This window comes from Lampris incognitus, chromosome 5 (assembly GCF_029633865.1).
Source record: "Lampris incognitus isolate fLamInc1 chromosome 5, fLamInc1.hap2, whole genome shotgun sequence".
NCBI classification, from domain to species: domain Eukaryota; kingdom Metazoa; phylum Chordata; class Actinopteri; order Lampriformes; family Lampridae; genus Lampris; species Lampris incognitus.
In genome coordinates, this window is record NC_079215.1 from 22,915,706 (window position 1) to 22,940,683 (window position 24,978).

Consider the following 24,978-nt stretch of genomic DNA (forward strand, 5'->3'; position numbering starts at 1 on the left):
GGGATCCCAAGGCGTTCCCAGGCCAGATTGGACATGTAGTCCCTCCAGTGAGTTCTGGGTCTACCCCGGGGTCTCCTCCCAGTTGGCCATGTCCAGTAAACCTCCAAAGGAAGGCGCCCAGGAGGCATCCTAATCAGATGCCCGAACCACCTCAACTGGCTCCTTTTGACGCTAAGGAGCAGCAGCTGTACTCCAAGCTCCCTCCAGATGTCTGAGCTCCTCACCCTATCTCTAAGGCTGAGCCCAGACACCCTATGGAGGAATCTCATTCAGCCGCTGGTATCCGCAAATCTCACCCTTTCGGTCACTACCCAAAGCTCATGACCATAGGTGAGGGTTGGAATGAAGATTGACTGGTAAATTGAGAGCTTTGCCTTCTGGCTCAGCTCCCTCCTCACCACAACGGTCTGGTGCAACATCCGCATTACTGCGGATGCTGCACCAATCCATCTGTCAATCTCCCGCTCCATCCTACCCTCACTTGTAAACAAGACCCCGAGATACTGGAACTCCTTCACTTGAGGCAACAACTCATCCCCAACCCGAAGGGAGCAATCCACCATTTTCCGGTAGAGAACCATGGCCTCAGAGTTGGAGGTGCTGATTCTCATCCCAGCCATTTCACACTCAGCTGCAAACTGCCCCAGTGTGCGCTGGAGGTTGCGTTCCCGTGAAGCCAACAAAACCACATCATCTGCGAAGAGCAAAGATGCAATTCTGAGGTTTCCAAAACTGGCTGGTCAAACTCCCATGCCCCCCTCAGCACTTCCGCAAGGGTAAAGAATTGGTCCATTGTTCCACAGCCAGGACAAAATCCGCATTGTTCCTCCTGGATTCGAGGTTCAACAATCGGTCGTAGCCTTTCCCAGTGAGGCTGAGCAATGTGATGCCCCGATAATTGGAGCACACCCTCCGGTCCCCCTTTTTAAATATGAGAACCACCACCCTAGTCTGCCACTCCACAGGTACTATCCCCGACCTCCACGTGACACTGAAGAGGTGTGTCAACCAAGACAGCCCAATAATGTCCAGAGCCTTCAGCATCTCAGGGCGAATCTCATCTTGCCTTGCCACTGAGGAGCTTTTTAATTACCTCAGAGACCTCTGCCAGGGATATGGGTGGGGCTTCCCCTGAGTCTTCAGACTCTACCTCCTCCACTGAGGACGTGTTAGCCGGGTTCAGGAGCTCCTCAAAGTGTTCTTTCCACCCCTCAACAACATCCCTAGTCCGGTTCAACAGTTCCCTTCCCCCAACTGAACACAGCCTGAGTCAAGCCCTGCTTCCCCTTCCCGAGCCACCGGATGGTTTGCCAGAACTTCCTTGAGGCCAACTGAAAGTCCTCCTCCATAGCCTTGCCAAACTCCTCCCACACCAGAGTGTTTGCTCCGCGACCGCTGAAGCGGCAGCCCTTCGGGCCTCCCGGTACCTGTCTGCTGCTTCAGGAGACCCCTGGGCCAACCAAGTCCGAAAGGCCTGCTTCTTCAGCCTGAAGGCTTCCCTCACCAGCAGGTTCTTAGGTTGCCACGTCGACAGGCACCAATGACCTTATGACCACAGCTCCTGCCTGCCGCATCTGCAACAGAGGCTTTGAACATGGCCCACTCAGACTCCATGTACCCAGCCTCCCTCGGGATACATGAGAACTTCTTCCAGAGGTGTGAGTTGAAGAACTCACAGACAGGGGCCTTCGCCAGATGTTCCCAGTTCACCCTCACTACACGTTTAGGTTTGCCAGGTCTGTCCGGCAGCCTTCCCCTCCATCTGATCCAACTCACCACCAGGTGGTGATCAGTTGACAGCTCTGCTCCTGTCTTCATCCAAATGTCCAAAACATATGGCTGCAGACCTGATGATATGACCACAAAGTTTATCATCGATCTTCACCCTAAGGTGTTCTGGTACCAAGTACACTTATGAACTACCTTATGTTCGAACATGGTGTTTGTTGTGGCCAATCCATGACTCTCACAGAAGTCCGCTCCCAATCATGCCCCTCCTTGTTTCCTCATCGTTGCCCACGTGAGCAAACACAATACAAAACAAATCTGGTTCCATCACAATTCCCTTACATTGACACTGAGAAGGGTGATGCATGTATTCCACATTCAGCTATCAATTACTTGATCCTGTTGTAAATCATTTCAAACACGACTCACATTACTGAGTTCATTATGTTATGCTGATGAGCACAGCGACGTCTACTGTGAGTGGATCGAAATGATGATGTGAAAACATCCGTCCCATTTGCTTAAACTGATTCAGTTTTCCACTTGAGACATTGCATTTATGTTGAAATGTGCTATTTCATGCACCAGTAGTCTCACACATCTTGACAGCTGCCAAATTCAACATCAAATACAAAATAGTCACTGTTTCAAAAAGACATCCTGTGTGCGGTGGAAAGCCAAGTGACTCAAATCCAACAAGACAAACCGAGATAAATCACATCCTGATATCAGTTTTTGACCTGACTCATTGACAACATATAGATGTGCATCATTATGATCTTATACTTGCAGTAATTTTCCAATCAATTGTGTTGGCAGGATGAGCATCTGTATTGGACCGAGGCCTGGCCATAACGTTTAAGATGTCACATGGTATTTTTTAGTTGATCATCTCAGTGCCTATGCTCTGCAGTGCACCCCTCTGGGTATGTTCTTCTTTCTCAAGTGGTCCTTGCTCTGATATACATATATATATATAAAAGACGTATAAAGGAAGAGTAAAAAGAAAGAGAAACACTCTGGAACAGGAATGACGCAAGTCCAGAAGAGATGACATAGAAGGAAGACTGTAGAAAAGAGGTGGGGGGTGTAAGAGAAACAGGGGGGGGGGAGAGGTACCAAAAGAGATAGAGGATGAGGAGGAGAAGGCAATGGACAGATATAAAAATGAAAGGGTGGAGTCTATACAAATGAAAGAGACTGTCGAAAGGGAGAGATGCCTTGAGACGATATAGGGATACATCATAACTTTCTGAGGTGAGAAAGTGGGAGTCTTTGTCAGGGCATATGTGTGCGTGTGTGTGTGTGTGTGTTCGTGCGCGTGTGCGTGTGTGTTTTCATTGGTGCATCTCCTCCCTTGTATCTCCTCTCTCATCTTATTTGTGTTCTCTGTAAGCTTTAAAAAAGAAACCGGGAACTTTTGTTGGAGTGAAGCCAGTTCATAGTCAAGAGGAATAAAAGCTCCAGTATTATCAAGCCAAAGCCCGACTATTATGTAACCAATATGTAAGCACCAAATCCCACATCTTAGCCTACCTGTGCCTTTAAATCCCTTTATCAAGGAGTAGGGGATCATGAGTCTAGTCTGACGAATAGGAGAAATATAAGCAAGATGTTCTTGTGAGGCACGTTGTCTGTTTTTTCTTTTACCTGATCAGAGCATTTCAGACATTTAGTAATGCAATCTCTTTTCTTCTTTCCATGTGGTGGGACATCCAGAGGTCTGCTGCATATGAACAGCTGCCATAGACAAGTCTTAATGATAACAGGTAATACTTTTGTGCAATTTACCTGCAAGAGATGGAGTTCACTCTACATGTTTTGTTGCAATTCCCCTTATTTACTGTCATTCCCTAGGCATAAGGCACATGGCATAAGCTCAGACAGTTGTTAACATCAACCCAAAGCCTAGCAATAACATATGACTAGCATGTAGTTGTACCGAATCCCACATCCTGGCCTCCTTCTGTATTAGCAACCTTTCATCCAGGAGAAATATTCAAATCCAAATCCAGAGCCCATTAATGTTTGTCCCTGCCTTGTCTAATTACGATTCTTATGAAGGATGCAAACATCCTCAACAGGCTTTTTGTTTTTCTAGTCCAAATCTTTCACCACTTCTCCCTCCCCAGCAAAAACATAAGGCTATATGGGGGTTTATGTGTGTATATTACTGTGTTTGCGTGTAATTTCTGTGTGTGTGTGTGTGTGTGTGTGTGTGTGTGTGTGTGTGTGTGTGTGTGTGTGTGTGTTGTGTGATCAGTGCTCGATCTCATTGCATTTCGTTGTTTTTTTTATAATCCTGCCATCAACACAACTTTAAAAACAGCCGGGGGTATATTTGATGTGGTTGTGTGCATGCATCTGTGCTTCTGTGTTTGCGTGCATGTGTCGATGTCTATGCGTGTATATTTGTAAGTGTAAACAGTCAGTCCGGAAACCATTAAAGTCATTACAATCTTTTTTTTTTCTTCCAGGAGCTGTGTCACAAAGCGTGTACTGAGGAAAATCAGCGACAATATCTCTGGTTGGGTAAAAACTTTATGTTGTTCAATAATGAGACGAACATTGTATAATTGGCTTTGCTCACAGCTGTTTCAGGCAGAAATGAGAATAGGGTCTATGGTGGTGGTGCCCCACGAGTACCTTAAGTAATTCTTAACAATGAACTGTGTCTTTAATTCATATCTTAATTCATCTTTCATAGGCGGGCAGGGTCTTACTATGTTAAAGAAAATAAACTCTCCACATTATTACATCCCATGCAACCTGGCCAGCAAATCTTGACTGTGCAAACAAACATCTGTGGCATTAACACCATATCTGCGTTCCCGACTTCCACACATCGGTAGTGATGCCATTGAGTAATGCTTTGTCAGAATATTTGAACACGCAAGTGTGTGTGTGTGTTTGTGTTTCAGAGCGTGCATGCACGTGCACGTGTACGTGTCAGGAGTTAACCCATTACATTTTGCAGTTTAAGACAAGTTTCACAGTCACTGTGAAATACAAAAACAACTCTGACAGTTGCAGAAAAAAAGAGAGAATCACGAGAGAAATAACCAAGACTAACATTCAACAGTAAACACCAGGTGATGTTTCATTTGAAATACATCACAGATATTAACTGTCAGTAGCTGCTGAATCTCTTTTGGCATGACCTGTGTGTAAACAAAATGACCACACAACTGCAATCCATCTTGCTGACTGATAAAGCGATTGCCCTGCCCAGAGCCAATTAACTCTGCACCAATTCTCTTGCAAGGACCATTCGATCACGGCCCCATCTGACTATGCAAGCTCAATCATGCCCCAGTCCCGAACTGGTTCACGAAGTAGGTAGCGCAGAAGAGAGATTAGACAGATATTTTATCTTTCTCATAACAATTGATAGTATATGAATGGGGTTAACACAACGGGAATCAATGTTTCCCTTTCCTCCTCTCTGGCAGGAAAAAAACAATCCACGTTTGCTTCCCATCCCTGTCGGCAAATCGGAAAGTCCACATCTTTTGCAGGCTAGTCATGCCCGTTATTTCATTCTCACTGTCATCTATTACAGAGGAAATATCTAATCTGTTTTTTCTATACAGTCCACTTGACGGTTGATTGTCTCAGCCCTCGGTTACCACATGTCTCCTGTCAGATGGCAGATTATATGTTCTCTCCGTTGAATGCATCCTTAGGGACAGCGTGTCTATTTCCAGAGTCTTTGTTCCTCAAGGTAATGATTGAACTTTTTCATTTATGGGATGTCTTCTCACAGGCAAACCTTCTGCTTTGTGTGCAGAGCAGTTGAATGTATGCCGCTGGCTGGGCAGCAGAGAGCTATCACAAACACCAGCACTGTATCGATATCAGCCTGAGATACTGGGGTCTGACCTTCCCTCACAGCCCAAGCTGTCTCCTTCCACCTGCCCCAGTTCCAACCCCTTGCCTCTCGCCAAACTGAAGAGCCTGGGCACAGTCACCATGGACGCAGAAGCTGCCATGGTTGCCGCAGCTATGCAGTGATGTTCATCTGTCACTTTGGCATCAGTAAGCATCAAGGTGGTAGTGGGAATAGCAGCTGAGTGGGAGAAAGAGGACGAGCCGAAGAGGGCAGCGACCCTCCGGTAGTAGCGTGTCCGTATGACCTTAGCCGAGCGGTACAAGTCCCCTATGAAGCAGTAGCAGATTGGGTTTAGGCTGGAGTTTGTCAGGCCGAGCCATTGAGCAAATGGACGTGTCTGCAGGAGCCAAGGTGGCGGTTGCTGCTCACGGTCAATCCAGAGGTCAGCCAGGTACAGGGGCAGCCAGGAAATTGCGAAGAGCAGAACCAGACATACCACCATCTTGGCTATCTTCTGGCGTGTCTTGAGACGTGACACATGCAGGGCTTGGCTGCGAGGATCGAGATCAGAGAAGGCTGATTTCCTGCCACCCCAGAGCCGCCTGCCGGTCAGGAAGCCTATGGTGAGGTTAAAGGTCACTGGCAGACAGTAGAGCACCACAAATAGCAACACATTATACCTGTGGAAGAGAGAGACGTCTATTAATTAAAGACAAGGTCCTGTCTTTCCCTTGAAATGCTCTCTTCATTCATTAATACAGTTATCAGGCTGCTCGCAGTTATTTTTGTTTGTTCTCATTTTTATGTGTGGGGATAAAAACGATACACGCCCCGATTTTATTGCTAGCAGCACTCTCATGCACCTCCAAAGGGAATTATGTGGGGGAAAAAATATCTGTGGACAATAAACGTTCGTGTAGCAGCAGGCAATGAAGCAACATTAAAGTAAAAACCAAATAGACAAATGATAAAAACATCAAAAGTCAGTTTAAACTGGTTGGAAATGCAAAAATAAGGGCAAATGCAGCAGGAATAAAGCACCCGGGAGGATATAACTATCGCACAAATGCCATTCTAAATATTTGTGTTTTGAAAATTGATGTGAAAGGTCACTGTTGTTGCCAGCCTGAATTACCCGCACGGGGCATCAGAGACTCCCCCACACCCCAGTGTGCTCCGGGTTACAAATGTGGCTTGGAGCTAGATTAAGCAGATATGCATCAATATCAACTAGTGGTGTTGATAATAAGACTTCCGGTGGTGAATCCATATTCGTAGCATTGGTCAGATCGCACCCCTGGTGTGTCGTCAGCGGGCGCGCATACCCCTGTTTAAGGCGAGGCTGAGGCCACTCCTCCTGACACACCCAAATGGCGAAGGTTCCAAAGCTGATCTCCCGCCGCCGATTCATCACCGCGAGCGGAGTGCACATCACCGATGACAACATCCACACCATAGCCACGGTCGCCAAGATACGACGGCGGGTAAACATGGACCGGGCGCGGAGTGGGGATCGAACGCTGTAGTAGCGGTTCACACTAATCACCGTTAGTGTCAGCACACTGGCAGAGACCGAGACGGCCTGCGTGAAGGGCACGGCTCGACACAGGAGGTCACCGTACACCCACGAGGAGTAGATCTGGCTCCCGAGGGTGATTGGCATGCACACACACACCACAGCCAGGTCACACACCGCCAGATTCACCAGGAGACTCCGCGTGGCGCTGACACTGGCCAGTCGTCGGTTGCGGCGGTTGGTGAGGACACGCAAAGACATTAGGTTCCCTGTGAATCCCAGCATGAAGGACAGACAATACATGACGGTCAGGGCAATCGTACCCGGCTCGTGGAGTGTCCAGAGCAACATGCTTTCCAAATCTGGCAAATCATTTGATGGGAAGATGGATGGGGCGAGAGAGAAGGAGGCTGAGGGGGAGGGGGGATTAAGAGGCGGGGGTTGGCGGATGAAAGTGAATGGCTGAAGGGAGGAGGTGGTCGAGAGGAAGGGGGGAGGGATGAGAGAGGAGGATGAAAGCAGAAAGGATGGAAGAAGAGAGGCCAAAGGTTGATGGAGGGAGGAGGAGGAGGTGGAGGTGGAAGAGGAGAGGGGGATTGGAGAGTTGGGGAAGCTATAGGTGTGGTTGAGGTTTTCTGGAGAGACTGCAGAGACAACGCCATCATATTGCAGCAGTGGGGGGACGCTGGGCTGGACTGAGCCTGTATCCACCAACAGGTCCCGGGACAGATCCATGGTGCCGCTGGGCCAGGGGAGGAATGGGCTGTCTCTGAAATATAAGGCTGACAGATTTTCACTAGCCTTCATTGAATTCCATTTGTCTGGGACAGAAAAAAAAGAGGGAAAGGAATTTTCTCTGGGCAATGAATCAATTAAAAATCACATTTCACAAGCCAAAATCAATATTGTTGGCAGTCCCGCGTTTCCCACTAATGGAGTTGCATTGCAGGCAATTCGTTGGCAAACATGTTCTTTCTCCGTATGTTATATGCTGTGAGTCGGCTGCAGTCCTGGTCCAGCGTTATGTGCTACAGTCCCAGCACGGTTGCAAAATATCATATACATTTCTATTCCTCTAGGGAGCGGCTGATTGAGTCCGCTGATCCAAGACCAATCTGCAACAGACTTGCCCCTTTCCAAGGAAGATATCACTGCAGATATCTCTCTCTCTCTCTCTCTCTCTCTCTCTCTCTCTCTCTCTCTCTCTCTCTCTCTCTCTCTCTCTCTCTCTCTCTCTCTCTCTCTCTCCCTCCTTCAGTCCATCAATTCACCGTCATGTCTGTGAAGAGAAAAACCAGAGATATTAGCGACCATTTGCACCTTTAATCTTTTAACAGCTGCAGCTCTTAAAAGCTGTCGTGATCTCACAAAGAAACAACAAAATATGTCCCTTTTGTGTAAAAAAAAAACAACAACAGTTTTTTCCCCCTTTTAACAGCCTGTTAATTCTCAGTGTGTCCACATCTAAGTGTTCCAGGCTATAGGCTATGGAAACAACTAGTCTAGCCACACACATAGAATAGGTTGCATAGGCTACAGGATGTGCCTCGTTAAAAAAGGTATTTATCATTTTATTTATGGCTATAGTATGCACATAACTCAAAAGTCAATAGTCTGTATCTAGGAGCTATAGGTTGACTGGGACATTGTTGTGTGTACATTTACAACTTCTGTTACAACTCAGTGTAGATGCAGCAGGTGTGTAGGTTTATATATTATCATTAATTTCGAAGAAAACGAAGAAACGAAGAAAATGGGTTTCACGTCTCTATAATCGACGGTGACATTTTGTGCGTGAAAACGGGCTCCTAGAAACTTACCAGATGAAACCACAAGAGACCCCCCCCCAGTACAAAAATGACACAAAAAAGCACAAGAAAACGATTAAACCATGACCACCTTTCAGAGTAATAATCGGTCCAAATCCCACTCCCTGTCTACTGACCGTTCGCTGAATGAACGCCGCTCCAAACGCTGCGGGCTCTTCTGCAACACGCGGCTGCAGACGAGCCGAGCGGCGCGGCGAGCCAATTACCACGCGCCGCTTTCCCCGAAGAGACCGCGCGGAAAGTTAGTCCTGACGCTCAAAACTGCCACGTGTCTCATGACGTCCGCCTCCCCCCCACCCCCTCAGACCATGGAAAAATCAGAAATAGCTTAAAAATTAAAACAAAAACAAAAAAAAAGAAAAGGCTCCCTGGCTTCATTTGTTCCCGTGAGGGTCGCTGTCAGTGATGTCTTCGCTCCGGGGCTCCGCATGACTGAGATTTGAAAAAGGTCACTGCGGCGACGGAAACTCTGCGGGGGGGTGCAGGGGGTGGGGGGTCTCACCCGCTGCTGCTGCTGCCGAAATGGAGAGAAGTGCTTCGAGACACCATGCAGGGTCAGTTATAGACCCTAAACCTGTACACAAAAGTACACTCCGACTCTATCCGCACTGAGTGTTTAATCTCTCTCTCTCTCTCTCTCTCTCTCTCTCTCTCTCTCTCTCTCTCTCTCTCTCTCTCTCTCTCTCTCTCTCTCTCTCTCTCTCTCTCTCTCTCTCTCGCTGTGTGTGTGTGTCCGCGTGTGCCTGCGTGCGTGCGTGCGCAAGGTCTAACCATCCTGCGACGTTTTCCTTAAATCCTTACCGTGACGCTATTTATAATTTTCCTATTTGCGTAAAATGTATATGATGATAATCGAATCGTCTTTTCTTTTGCTTTTTTCCTTTTCTTTTTCTTTCTTTCTTTCTTTTTTCTTTTGTTTTACAATTTATGACGATCATTATTTCTATGCAGCACGTCGTTGTAAATCGTCGCGTCTCACAGGTGTCACTTACCGACCCATACGGAGCATATGAGAAATGCCGGAGCCAGAAGTACGACACATGACACCTTTCTTATTTATTTCTAAAGATCCATTAGCGCGGGAAGGGGGGGGGCTGCCGGGGCTGTAGCCCCCCCTTGTGGTGGCTGCAGGTTGTAGCATCTTAAACTCAGCAGTAACCGTAAACATTAAAAATTAAAACCATTTTTTTAAACATAAATTGTGTGTGGAATGGTTTTAAACAGAGCTGGAGGGATGTGGGGAAATATATATTTTAAGTCTTTAAACTATTTATTGAAGAGACTCAGCGTCCTCCTCCAGGAAGCCACGTGACCCATGTCCACGCGTTCAAGCAACAATGGCGAGCTACGGCAAGCAAAAGAGAATATCAAGCAACATTAATGTTCCCAAAAAAACCAACAAAAACAAAACGAATGTTACCAACAATGATGTTAAGGAGGACGACAAGGATGAAAACAATAACACTGAAAACAAACCCACTCCAGCGGCTACCCCAGACAAGGTTCAAGCTAGCGTTAGCAGCAGCAGCGGGGGCTCCGGGGAACAGCCCACCAGCCAGTGGGCTGTTACCTATAGGCTTGGCAGGCTGAAGCCAAGGGCCTCAAAGTCTAGGGGGCCTCCAGCAAGGTATATAATATTTTGGACAGAGTCATAGGCCTTTCTTACACATGCTGTCATAACACACTGTACTCTCTGAACAACCCTTCAGTCATTTCCCTTGCGTTCCATTTCAGAATAATACTGTCTTAAGCCGATAACTTGACACTAGCATCGATTTCTGTATTGATTTTGTCCTTCCAGGAAAGCAGTGAGATAGATAAGCTGAAAACACAGCTGTGCAAGTATCTGCAGATGACGTTGCCATTTTCAACAGTCGGGTTAGTAATAAAACTATGCTGATTTATAGCGTCTTTGTTGATGATAGGAAAATGCAGACTCGTTTTGTAAACAGTTTTTTGGAAGTGGATTTGATTCAGATTTTGCAATGTAATTGTCAATAAGGAACAATTCTTTAAGAAAAGCTGCCCAAATATTATACAGAATAAAGTTTTTTTTTTTTAATTCTTCACTGAAGTGGACCCCATTTTGTGACAGCACCCCTTCATGTTTTCCTTTCTAATAACTGTTGAAGATTAATTTTGCTTTTTATTTTCAGATTCTAATCTGAGCACGAGTAGAAGATTTGGAAGTGGTGCTAGCAAGCACGTGAGAAAGAGACTTGAAAATTATATGGTTAAGAAGTTAAGACCAATCAGTGCTATCTTGAATCAGCCACTGACAGAAGCAACAAGTGCCAGCGGTGAAGCAGATACATTGATGCTGACACAAGGAAGTCAGTGTGGTGGAGCTATCCAGCCAACTACTAACATTCAACCAGAAGAAAACCTCCCAAAAACAGAAACAGCGAAGCAGCAGGCAGAACAGCAAGCTGGTTATGAGGAAGCAGCCATGATGCCGGCTCAAAATGAAAATATAAAACTAATTCAAGAGTCACTTACTGGACAGGGAGAGGCTAAAGAGCCACAAGAAAATAATGTGGATAGTCAGAATTTTCAGCTCACACCTGGTAAGACAGGCCAAGTCCAAGGTATTTCAGACGCTAATATAGCTAGATGATGCCAAACATAGATCTACTGTAACAGGTGCTGGTTTGTGGACAGAATTATCCCATGGGGAAGCATCCTATTGGGTAGAGAGGGGCCCCTCTCAAGTTCAGCATCGTATTGGCCCATTTTCAAATTCCAAGTGAGTATACAAAAAACAGTCCAGGTTTTGCACAAAAGCTCTTTTCTATTCAACAGAAGTCAATGGGGAAACATTTAGCTGAGAGTGACTTGTGTATTCTCCCTTAAAAGGCCGGATTTATTGCTTTGTTTGTAAACTCTTTCCAAACCTTGCATCCTCTGCTACAGCTTTAGCTTCTGAAGGGTTTGTTGACTGACAAAACTCCTATCTTATCCAAACTCATGAAAACCCAGAGAAGCACAGGAATGCCATGTTGACCTACCTAACACAGAAGAGAGGACAAACGTTAACTCCAAAGCTAGAGGAGCAAATAAAAGCTGAACAGCAGTACTGGCGGCATGTCATCAGAATCAGAATCAGAATACTTTATTCATCCCCGAGGGGGAATTGGGTTCTATTATAGACATTCACGCTCTAATAACTAAAAACTAACAAGATACAAGATAAGAAAATAGAAACAAGAAAAACAGAAACAAATAGAAATAAAATATAAAATAAGAAATAGAAATAAGAACAAAATATATCAACAAGCATGGTGCACATAACACCCTATCTATACTGCACTACCGCAGCACACAACAAGCAGCATAAACAAAACCTGACAGGGCCAGTCCAATGACCATTAACTCAGAGTGTCTGACAGTCTGAGTCTGAGAGAGGAGTTGTAAAGTTTGATGGCCACAGGCAGGAATGGCCTGCTGTGGCGCTCTGTGGTGCTTTTCGGTGAGAATTATCGCTGTATTATGCACTCTTGCAGAATGAGGCTTACCATTCAGAGGAGACAATGAACAATTTGGATCTCCAAGTAACGGCAATTATCTTGGCCTTTTAGAACTAGTAGCAACATTTTATCAATGTTTACACGCTCATATCAATCAGTATGGAAATTCCGGTTCAGGAAATCCCTCCTATTTGTCAAAAACTGTATGTGAGGAAATTATTCGAATCATGGCAAAGAAAAAGTTAAGGATGCAATTCTGGCTGATGTGAAAAAGGCTGGATATTTCAGCTTGTCTGTAGAGTCCACCCCTGACATTTCACATACTGATCAGTTGACTTTAATTATCAGATATGTATCACCTGAAGACGGTTTACCAAGTGAGAGTTTTTTAACTTTCCTTGAGCTAAAAGACCACACAGGAGAAAGCATGGCTGACTTAGTGTTTAACTATCTCAGTACTGAGCTTGAAATTGACTTTAGAAAATGCCGAGGGCAGTCTTGTGACAATGCTGCCAACATGGCAGGTACATACAACAGTATGCAGCAAAAAAATCATTAAAAAAAAAATTGCAAGATTTATTCCATGCGCCGGTCACTCTTTAAATTTGGTGGGCCATTCAGCTGTTGATTGCTGCTTTGATGCAGTGAACTGTTTTGGCGTTATCAATGAAATTTATACCCTCTTTTCATCCACCACAAAGAGATGGGCAATTCTAAAGCCATTTTTGCAACTTCAGTCAAAAGTTCCTAAATATTTGTCAGACACTAGGTGGGAGGCACATGCGAGAGCCACAGAAGCTATTTTGGATAGTGCTATCCCTGATGCCCTCAGTCATTTGTACTCTGATGTTAATGGGAAGGGTGACTGATACCAGGCTTCAAGCTAACAATCTTTTGCTGAAAATGGAAGAACTGGAATTTGTGTTTATGCTGCATTTTTGGACCCGTGTGCTAGGTCATTTTCATGCGGCCAGCAAAGCCATTCAGAAATCAGAACTGTTATTGAGTACTTGTGCAAGTTTGTATAGTTCACTTCAGGATTTTTTTAAGCAAAATTAGAGAAGATTTTGATGAGCTTGAGCAACAAACAAAAGCCACCTTACCAAATGTTAACTACAGAACTATTTACAAGGAGACAAAGAGTAAGGAAACGGCAAGTACTTGACAGAAGTGCACCTGGTCCTGATGCCATAGATGAACACTCTTCAAGAGATATGTTTAGGGTAAAATCCTTTATTCCTATGCTAGATGCACTTGAAGCCAATTTAAGAAGAGGGGCTACTGTGTACAGTGATGTTGCACAAATGTTTCCCTTTCTTGCTAATCTGACGGCTTCTAAGCAAGAAATTCAGCAAGATGTTGAACTGTTGATGGAAACATACCCAGAAGATGTTGACCTGAAACTTACTGATGAACTTTTGCACTTTCACTTGTACGTGAGACAAAGCCATCAGCCTACAGAAGAGCACTGTCTGTCTCATACAGACCTTTATCAAATTATATACTACAAGGAAAAAATTCAGCTGGCCTCCCCTAATGTGGAAGCAATACTGTGGCTATTTCTTAGCTTATAATGGTCACCAGCTGCTCAGGAGAGAGGTCTTTTTCAGGACTCAAAAGAATTAAAAATGAATTAAGGGCCACAATGTCTCAAGAGAGATTGTCTGCACTGAGCATTGGGTGCATTGAAAGTGACAAACTTAGATGAACAAATTTTGATGAACTTTTTAATGATTTTGCTATGAGGAAGGCTAGAAAAAAACTTTTTAGTCTTAGTGTATTTGATGATTGTAGTTTTTTTAATTTCTTAATATGCATTTTAAAACCGACGGTTTAATGACAACATAAAGTAGGTAGGATCTAAAAGTGTGACATTGTCACTGTCAGGTAGTCATGATCATATTGTTAACATTTCCCAGGCAATAAAATTTTAAGCTCAAGGGTTTTTTTTCTAAGAATATAACAGTAAACTTCATTTCCCTAAAAGTCCTGTTTATTCCGCAAAATGTTTACAAATTTCGAACAGTTTTTCAGTGTTAATTTTAACATTTATGATTTTTTTTTCAATCAATACGGTATTTAAAAATAACATCGTATATGTCTTTAGAGGGGGAATTGTGAATTGCGGGATTTTAAACAGCCGTAATCATCCTCAGCTTTACTCAGTTTTGTTTAAAACACTCTTCCATCTTCCTCTAGTCGTGAGGGGGGGGTTGGGAGGGGCCTCACAAGTGGAATCGCTAGGCCCCGGGCCTCCATTCATCTAAATCCGGCACTGCCACCAGCGCTACTTCTGCCCGAGCTGGGGACGAGGAGCTCTTTCAACCAAACCTCAAATTTCCTGGGAGAACATTTGGCGTAGAGAATGTTGAAAGATCTTTCCAAAGAGGACGGTTTGAAAAAAAATGGCAATGGTTGTATTATGTCGCAGGAACAGGCTATGTTCTTTGATCTATCTGCAACCAATCAGCGGTGAAGGGATTCGTTTATGGGGGGGAGGGCGATAACGTTGGCTTTCGTTAGAAGTGCTTCATGCTTTGTTTGTGTGTCGCTTATGGTGGCCCGCCGAGTGAGTGGCCACGATGTGCGATGCGCTATACAGTACAAGACTCCCGCACACCGTCCTCCGTACTTGCAGTCAGAGATATTTAATACTGCTTCAGTGCACAGACCCTCACCAGGTTATGTGTTGGTCTGTGTACGGAAAAGTTGTTATTGAATATCTCTTGTCTGCAGTAGTGGATCTAGAGATTTTTTTCCTGGGTTGGCAAAGGGGTGGCAAGACTGTGTCCCAGAGGTGGCAGCTACCACCCTTTGCCACCCTGTAGATCCGCGCCTGTGAGGGGGAGGGGAATTCTAAATCGGCGACTTCTGTTTGAGATGAGTTTGGTGCAGGTCTCATTGACCTTCACCATGCATGTACATAAAATATACTTTAAAAACATATTATCTGATTTATAAATGGGGTGGCAACAGGGGTGGCAAGACTGTGTCCCAGAGGTGGCAGCTGCCACCCCTTGCCACCCTGTAGATCCGCCCCTGCTTGTCTGCAAGTATAGAGGACAGTGTGCAGGAGTCTTTTGTTCTGCCATTGTTGACCCATGGTCTTCTCCTACGCGCCTGTCGACCTACATGTGTGCACAAGTTCTGCTTTTTGTTATACAGCAAAAAAATATAAAATAAATAATGCAATGACGTAGCTAATCTTACATTCAGTTGGCAGCCCCCCCCCCCCCACACACACACACACACACACTTAGAGCATCTTCCCACGCACCTGCCAAGATCTGTTGATTCGTTCTTCTTTAGCAGCTCACCGGCAGTGAGATGTGTGTTTTTCTTTCTTGTTTATGTACAATTAGCTACAGTTCACAGAATTCCTATCAAATTTGTAAAAAGATCTACCTTAAGTATAACGCAAGACATTTCTGTAACATGCGGATGCTTAAAAGGTTGTTTGTCTAAGCCCGCGAAAGCTTCCGGCGTTTACGTCGAAACCTGGAACAACACGTTGCAGCGTGCTTCTATGCAAAAATCAGAATATACATTTCTCAGGTATACAAAAGCGTGAAACAACAGACTACAAAAGGTTGCTATTCTTTTTTTTCCTCATCTCGTGTTTTATTTGTCGAAGTGATGGGGCACAGCCAGCATCTTTAGTGGGGGAAACGCACAGAGGGATGAAATATGTGCAAACATTTGGAGGAAAAAAAACCGAGACTGTTGAGCGTTGCGAGTCCTCGGTGCTTGTCAGACTCATTAAATTCACACACCCTTTTCGTCTAAGACGGCACATATCTGCACTGATACGAGTTCATACTCTTTTTTCTTAAAAACGATTTGATTCCCGGTGCTGAAACAAGCTCCTGGGCTCAAGCAGCAGAATGATGAACGTGGCAGGAGTAATACCGTTTGCATTTAAATTGCTTGTTTCCAAGTGTTCAGTTACCACACAGCTCTGCTCAAGCTAGCTGGAGTGGTTTCAGAGGGCATATACACACACAAAGTTTTGTGACTTCACTGCCGCGGAGGAATGCCAGTTTACTGGGATTGTTATGGTTGCATATTTTTCACCAATCGCCCGCGTCTCACGAGGCCGCTTTAGATGGACAGGCTGAGTTTGTCTGAGTGTGCTGGTGGGCATTCGCACACACAAATGTGCACGCTCACAAACACGCGGTACAAATCTCTATATTGTGTTCAGTCGTGCGTGCATGCAATCTTTTTAGAATAGCATACAGAGCTGTATATCAGCTGAGGTCCTCCATTCAACGTTTTTAGATTTTCCATTGAAATGAATTCTGCTGAGCATACACACACACACACACACTCATACACACACACACACACACACACACACACACACACAGAGTAATATACATTGTAATAAGATGAGTGTTTCAGCCTATTTTCCGACTCCTACAAAATTCATCAGTTTGTTAGAGTTTAGCTGTAGATGGCAAATATAACTTCTATTCAGGTGTGTGTGTGTGTGTGTGTGTGTGTGTGTGTGTGTGTGTGTGTGTGTGCTGTAAAGATGTCATGGAAGCTCTGCGTGGTATATTCATTTTAATTTTTCTATCCCCCAAACCCTCATTCATTCATTCATCTTCAGCTGCTTCTCCGGGGAGGGGTCGCGGTGGCAGCCAGCTAAGTAGGCCATGCCAGACGTCCCTCTCCCCCAGCAACGCCCTCCAGCTCCTCCTGGGGGATCCCAAGGCGTTCCCAGGCTAGATTGGACATGTAGTCCCTCCAGCGAGTTCCGGGTGTACCCCGGGGTCTCCTCCCAGTTGGCCGTGCCCAAAAATCCTCCAAAGGAAGGCGCCCAGGAGGCATCCTAATCAGATGCCCGAAACATCTCAACTGGCTCCTTTCGACGCGAAGGAGCAGCGGCTGTACTCCGAGCTCCTCAGCCCCTATCTCTAATGCTACGTTCAGACCAAAGGCGGCGCGAATTTTTTGGGCGGCGCGAATGCATGCAAAGTCAATGGGAGGAGGCGAATGGGCGGAATAATTCGCGGCGAAATTACGGGCGGCGCGAATTGGGCGAATCGAGCGACGAACGCGCCTTCGCGGGAGTTCAAAAATGTCCAACTCGGGCGAATATTTCGCCAGGCGATAGCCAATCACCTTCAAGTAGGGTTAGAACCCGCCTTCATGTTGGGAAAGAATACACGCCCCCTACCCAGAATTCCTTTCGGACGCCGTCCAAACGCAACTCCTGAACGAGCCTGTGAAATTCGCCAAGCTGAGCACGTCTCCGGTTTATGCTATGAACCCAAACAGAACGCTGACGCCGGTTTCGGTGGCGCAAGTTGATATAAAGCAGAGCCGCCGCAACTGATCTCTGTCGCCCATCCATGATGATCACAAGTAAACACAAACTGCTCGTGTGTGGTATTTGTTGCGTGCGGTCTAGCAAACTTGCTAGCAGCGTTGGTGTAACTGTAACTAGACTGCTTGTTGTGACGTCAACACAGCGAATTCGCGTTCTGTTCGAACACACCTGGCAGAGCTGGCGGCCAAACACGGGCGAACAAAGCGGCGCCAACTCTCTCGCCGCCTTTGGTCTGAACGTAGCATAAGGCTGAGCCCAGACACCCTACGGAGGAAACTCATTTCAGCCGCGTGTATCCGCGATCTCACCCTTTCCCGCTCATGGCCAGACTGACTTTCCGGCTGAGCTCCCTCTTCACTACACCGGTCCGGTACAGCGCAAACACGAAGGAATCAAACCAAAGAATTTCTGTTCGAGCCAGTGCAGTGTAATACCGCTGCGCGTGTATGTAACATATGCTACGAATGAAAATCTGCATTCAAACTGTGGACCAGAATCACCATCACAAACCAGATGCCTCCCCTCTTCCACTCGCTCTCACGTTGGTCCTGTTTGTGCCGTTCTCTCCTTAAGACTATGACGTGGAGCCATTGTTGTTAGTGTGTGTGTGTGTGTGTTTGTTTGGTGTGCATTTTGCAGGAGTGTAAAGACTTGTGTAAACAAGACAATAATGGGAGCTGCAACAGTTTGGAGCAGTCTTGATCTCCAACCCCCTTGTGCTGACTTCAGCACAGGAACAGGAACTGGTGTGTGTGTGTGTGCGGGGGGGTTCTAGTATATGATAAACGGAGTGCATTTTAAGGTGCTTTTCTAGCTGCAACAGCCACCCCGAAGCGTGTTACAACCAACGAATGCCTCACATTCTCTCTCTCTCTCTCTCTCTCTCTCTCTCTCTCTCTCTCTCTCTCTCTCTCTCTCTCACACACACACACACACACACACACACACACACACACACACACACACACACACACACACATATATCGACGGCGGTGTCAACCATGCAAGGCAACAACCAGCTCATCCGGGGCAGTTAGGGATTAGGCGTCTTGCTCAAGGACACCTCAACGGTTTTGCAAGGAGGAGCCGGGAGGCTCGAACCGTCAACCCTCCAGTTACCATACGACCTGCTGTACCTCCTGAGCCACTGCTGCCCCCCCCAACCTCAAACCCTCCCCAAAAGACCCTCTACATCACATAAACCACAAACATACAAACATACATACAGTCCTATGGGCACACATGATGCAGATAACACGCTTATCAGCATGTTTAACACGCATTCATACAGCTCACACGTGTCACGCTTTTCAAATCTACCGCCTGTGGACCTCCCCTGTCCACTCTGTCTATTTCTGTTAGCTCTTTTTTTATAGGTTTTTGTTTGTATTGTAGCTCTATTGCTCAATAAAAAAGAAAAATCACATTTAGCTGGCTGAAGGACAAAAAACAAAACGCTAGACCAAACAAAGCTCCACTCACGATCAGGCCCAAACCAGGATCTGGCATTTAAGTGTGCGTGTGTGTGTGTGTGTGTGTGTGTGTGTGTGTGTGTCTGCCCGTGTGTCTCTGAAAGAGAAATTGAGTCAGTATATCATGTTTAGGACAGTATGAATGTGCCTTGGTGTGTTATCTGTTGCTGTCTTTAAAGCCCTAACCTAAAGAAGATTTGAAGAAAACAAAAAAGACGAATAGCATTCCCCATATTATCTTTCCCTTTTCTCCCCCTACTCCCTCCCTCTCTCTGTCTCTCTATCTATCCCTTTCTTTTGCCCCCCCCCCCTATTCTCGTTCACTCGCTCTCTCTTTCTTGCTTTTTGTGAGCGCACTTTCTTCAAAATCCTGCTGAATTTCCTTCGGGGACAGGGAGCCATTATCATAAAGCACTGGTGATTTTCTCGATAGTGATGCTTGGATCCCTGCTGAAGGCACATTTGGATCATATTCATGCCCCCCCCCAACTCACACACACATTTCATTCGTGCATTTTTAATGAAAACACATGCACTTGCTGACGGCATATGGACACACATGCACACACATTCAAGGACAACCCCCCCCCACACACACACACACACACACAGACACACACACACACACACATACTTAGAAATGCACGAATGAAAACACATGCACTTGCTCATGGCATATGGATGGATATGCACACATATTCAAGGACACCCCCCCCACACACACACACACACACACAAAATGATCTGTCTTTCACTATTAATTGAATCTCTGAAGGCATTTTAACGAACAGCCTCAGTCATCAGGATCAATTCCCCGAGGCATAGTGCTGCACCATCCGCCCCGACCCCCTGCTCTCTGCTCTCAGAGGAGAGTTTCTTGCATCTATCTGATTACTGCATAGCAGCTTTCATGTAGCCCCTTCTGTCCCGCTTTCCCTTCTCCTCTCTTTTAATTACCATAGAGTCGTTTAAATGAGGCTCTTTTCACAAGCAGTTTAGGAGTGAAATGGTGAGGTTAACTTCCTGGACGGTCAACGGTTGGGCCCGTCGGTATTGCGGACTGCGAAGGTCTGAGTCGTAGTGCTCTGACAATTCACACGGCAAAAATATTCCTGAGTTCTTCCCCTTTCTTCCACGCGCTCTTCTTTGACCCCTCCTTCTGAACCTCCACCCCCACACGCCACTTGATGTAGTTCAGTTGGCTTGCCATTAGAGTGCTTGCATAACATCTGCAAAGGAAGCAGGAAAAAATAATGCGTCACTTAGATTCACAAACATGCAGCATGACGTGCAGTGAATTCTTTTTGCCGTCTTCCATAAAATCAGATCGCTATTCTCCCCGCGCGAGTCTAAACAGAATGGGTGTAATATCTGTGGCTCAGTGGCGTGTCCATAGTTATGTGCTTGGGGTGATAACTCAGGTGGCTTAGATTCACCCACCTGAACAGCTTTCACAGGTGCTGTAGATGCTGCCATCCTGGTGGTGCCAGTGCTCTGTTCTTTGAATGGGGTGGGGGGGGGGGGGGTATCAGAATCAGAATCATCTTTATTTGGCCATGTATGTTTGCACATACATGGAATTTGACTCCGGTTTAGTGGCTCTCAATGTACTTAACATTGAATAACAGCACAACTTGCCTGCCAACATGGGGATCGCTGGTTCGAATCCCCGTGTTACCTCCGGCTTGGTCAGGCGTCCCTACAGACACAACTGGCCGTGTCTGCGGGTGGGAAACCGGATGTGGGTATGTGTCCTGGTCGCTGCACTAGCACCTCCTCTGGGGGAAGGGGGAAAGGGGGGGGGAATAGCGTGTTCCTCCCATGCGCTACGTCCCCCTGGCAAAACTCCTCACTGTCAGGTGAAAAGAAGTGGCTGGCGACTCCACATGTATCGGAGTAGGCATGCGGTAGTCTGCAGCCCTCCCCGGATCAACAGAGGGGGTGCAGCAGCGACCGGGACGACTAGGAGAGCAGGGTGATTGGCCAGGTACAATTGGGGAGAAAAAGGGGGCGGGGGGGGGGAATATCAGCACAGCAATCTTCAGGAATGTATACAAGGAATGACTAGATACAAGTGGAACAGGAAGGCAATGGTGCAATGGTACAGAGCGCAGATGCTGGAATAAACGTCAGCTGGTTACTTATATATACATGAGGTCGGTGGACAGGACAGAATATGCATATATACATACAATATACAAGTAGCGGACCATGCATTTCAGACCTAGGCCTTCGGTGAGACGTCACCTCCTCATAATTACCCAAAGACGGCCGTCATATCACCATGCTACAATGTTTTAGTCGCAAAAGTGTTTATCATCACGATCATCACCATCATCGTTATTTGACACTTTTCACTTTCACAACAGCGACATCGTGTGGCAACATGGTGTAACGTATAGCCTTACCGGAAGTAATCCCGCTGGGCATATAAAAGTGCTATCAAGAAACTCAGCAAACACATTCCAGCCAGGCCGCCGGGCATAAAAACAATCCCCAAAAAAATAAATTTGACTCACCAGTGTTGTCTATTTGAAGCCAAAATCCATTCTACTTTCTTTCTGGATGAAACGGTCGATCCCACGGTCATAGAGCACTCCTTTGGCTTTTAAAGACAAGCCAGGTTTTGGAAGCCTGTGTAGTTCCACGAGCCCTTCTCTGACGAGAAAAGCAAGCAAGCCCAGCAGTAGTTCTCCTTTTTGCTCGGATCCAGTGAGCCACGGGTACCTTTCGTAGGTGCTTGCCTGGGAAAGCCGCACACACGTCTTCCCCGGTTGGGTCAGAGCCGCTAACTGTGGGGTTGATCTGCCCATCTCCACAACCCTTTGCTTTCCCCCAAACGATCGTCTTGAAAATGGTGTGACTAATAATTCTGCCACCACATCATTCGCGAGTTCAACTTGAGACATTATTCTCATTCACGGTTAGGTAGCTTAGCTAACTAAATCAAAAACACAAATGCTAGCTAACGTTAGCCACCAACTACTGCGACCTAGGCGTTGCTGCTGATTGGCTGAACAATCGGTCACGTGGGCCTATGACGCTATGTAAGTATTAAAAGAATACACCCATCCGCTACACATCAAAATCTGATTGGTTGGGTAATCTATCAATCCCGTATTAACGCTTGAGATGCCGAAGGCGCTGGCAGGAGGAGTCGCCTCACACGGTTACAACAGAAGGGGAAAAAGCTGATTTGATGATTTTTTTTTTTTTGGCCGAGATACTGCAGGCAGAGCCTCCCGAATTCGTATGTATAGTCGAAATCGAAATATAATGTGATATTAACAAATTGATTAGAAGATTGTATTGTATTTATGAAAGTGTTTTCCTTTTTCTGTGGAGTCTTGGGCCTTCATCGAAGGCCTAGAAGGCCCTGACGGTTCACCACAGCAATATACAGGAAATCATGCTTAGATTTATTATGACAATGTTAAGTGTTCATCGGAGCGACGGCCTGCAGAAAGAAACTGTTATTGTGTCTGGTATGAGTCTCTTATCAAGCTGCACCAGAAGCACCCTTACCCTCTTGTACTGCCTAGATGGACACAGCGATGATGTTGTCTGTTTGCACACCTGTACTTGTACTCTCTTGTACTTGTATTGTATATAGCAAATGTGTTGAGCTATACCAGCGGTGGCTAACCATGTGCCATGGAGAGCTATGAGTATGCAGGTTTTCATTCCAACCCGACTCCACACCAGGTGATTTCACTGATACATTCTTCCTCTTTGGTTGAAGGGTTGCTAATCAGTGAAATCACCTGGTGTGGAGTCCGGCTGGAATGAAAACCTGCATACACATGGCTCTCCATGGCACATGGTTAGCCACCCCCGAGCTATACCTTCCGTATAATTCCTGGGTATTTTCTAATTTTTTAAAATTGTATTGTATTTTCATTTGATTCTCATTTTATTATCATTGTGGTTCGTTTCTCTTGTTACACAGTTTCGGAGTTGCCCAAAAAAATAATAATAATAATTTCACTCCTTATTGTACTTGTACACGAAGTATGTGACAAATAAACTTTTGAATCTTGAATCCCTAGTCAAACGTTTACTGGGGGCCATGGGGCAGTCAACCTCCCAAAGCTGTAAGTGCCAGTCGTTTAGTCATTGATTGTACCACTCTTCCAATGATGGCTGACTGACTTCCTGTCCTCCCACCCCCCTGACCTCAGTGCCCTTGTGCAGTTTATGAAGATGATGAGGACCACATCCAGTTCCTGTCTGAGTGATGAGAGAAACAGTGGTCGTGGGGCGTGAAGGCAGACTGGAAAGACAAGACCCCACTGCCCTTGGTTGTGCAGAGTGCAACTGGGAGCTCAGGTTTGTTTGTTTGTTTTTTGTTTGTTCCCATGTTAGAAAATCCTTGTCATCTTGATCGTCAGCAGCTGCTGGCCAATTTCATATAATGTGAAAAGGTGGTCACATGTAACCTTGTGCCACCTGTCATATCTGATATACTCTAAGGTATAAGGCTGTCATGTCTGAACCTTCTTAAAAACACGTGAAACACCTTCAGAGGCATTGTGGCTGGGAAATTTGCCCTTTTCCCTCCCAGTTTTGGCATCCCAAAGACTGGAGGTAGCCTCGCCTCAGGACTTGTACACACCTGTGAAGATCAGCAGCCCCCATGCAGGCATGCAGCTTTATGGTGTCAACCCTCTTCCCGAGTTTTCCATATGTGTGGAAACGCTCCACATTGATCATCTCCAGGAGGATTTTTTTCAATGGTTGGTGTAATGAAATGCAGGGAGGTTGAGGCAGTGCCCTGGCTCTGTGAAATCACCAATCCAGTACGTTGGCTCTGGGGTCATCCTTATCACACTGTGCGCCGTCATCCTTCCCTGACAGGTCATGAGGACCAGGGAATCTTGTCATCTTCGGACAAAAGTGTCTCCTTTTCATTTTGACGGTCTGTGGATTTCCGATTTATCTGAAGATGACTCAACATGCTCTCAGTTGTACTCGTCCCTGTCCGCGTATTCAGGTATCTCCTCCACCTCTAGTTCGTTGACCTCTTGTTCCTCCTGGACATCTTCAGAAAAAATGACAGGTCAGTGAGCTCTTGGGCGTTGAAACATGTGGTAGTGGGGTCAGCAAATAGAGAAATGGGATTAGAGGCATCTGCGGCATCTTTATGTTTCAGGCTCTCCCCTTCTTTTCTCGGGAGGACATGATGTTTCAACAATGTGTGTGAGTGTGTGTGTGTGTGTGTCACATGTGTCTAAGCAATGATTCACATCAGAAACTTTTCATTTCATTTTCGGCTTCTGCCTTGGTTAGTCTATATATGGTGTGTGTATGTAGTATGTGCATGTGAGTGAGTGAGAGAGAGAGAATGAGCGAGAGTAAAATACCAGAACACCATTTGATGCACTGATGCATCAGTGTACGTGGGGTGCATGTGTGTTGGTGCATCTATGTGTGTGCATATTGCAGTGGGAGGCAAAGTGAAGGGAGGAGATGAGGAGACAGAGCTATGGAGGCAAAATAGCCTCATGTTCTCTACTATGCTTTATTGTTCCTTCAATTAGCTTGATATTTCCCCTGCAGGGTCGACAAAGACCCCCCAAGACAGACTTCTCTATGTATTTGTACATCATTTATAGAAAAATAGAGGGAAAAGGAAAAGGTTTCCATTTTCTCGTAAGAGGAAGACAAGAAGAGTTGTCAGATTTCATGCTGGAAGAATTTAAATTCATGGGGTTCAACTACTGTTAAACTAAACAAAAGGTTGTTTTTTTGTTTTTTGTTGGGGGTTTTTTACGCAAGGACAACACAAACGTCAGC

General features: G+C 45.8%; 1 protein-coding gene across 1 annotated transcript in view; it reads right to left on the reverse strand.

The window, feature by feature from the left end:
• The window catches only part of LOC130112908 (gastrin/cholecystokinin type B receptor-like), a 38,905-nt gene extending 14,839 nt beyond the window's left edge, over positions 1-24,066 (reverse strand). Inside the window, exons 1-4 of the mRNA XM_056280431.1 lie at positions 23,975-24,066; positions 11,405-11,418; positions 6,886-7,438; positions 5,611-6,240 (exon numbers count right to left, since the gene is read on the reverse strand). Coding sequence (XP_056136406.1) covers positions 5,611-6,240; positions 6,886-7,438; positions 11,405-11,418; positions 23,975-24,066 — 1,289 coding nt within the window. The remainder of the gene's footprint in view (positions 1-5,610; positions 6,241-6,885; positions 7,439-11,404; positions 11,419-23,974) is intronic.
• Positions 24,067-24,978: the final 912 nt, after the last annotated feature.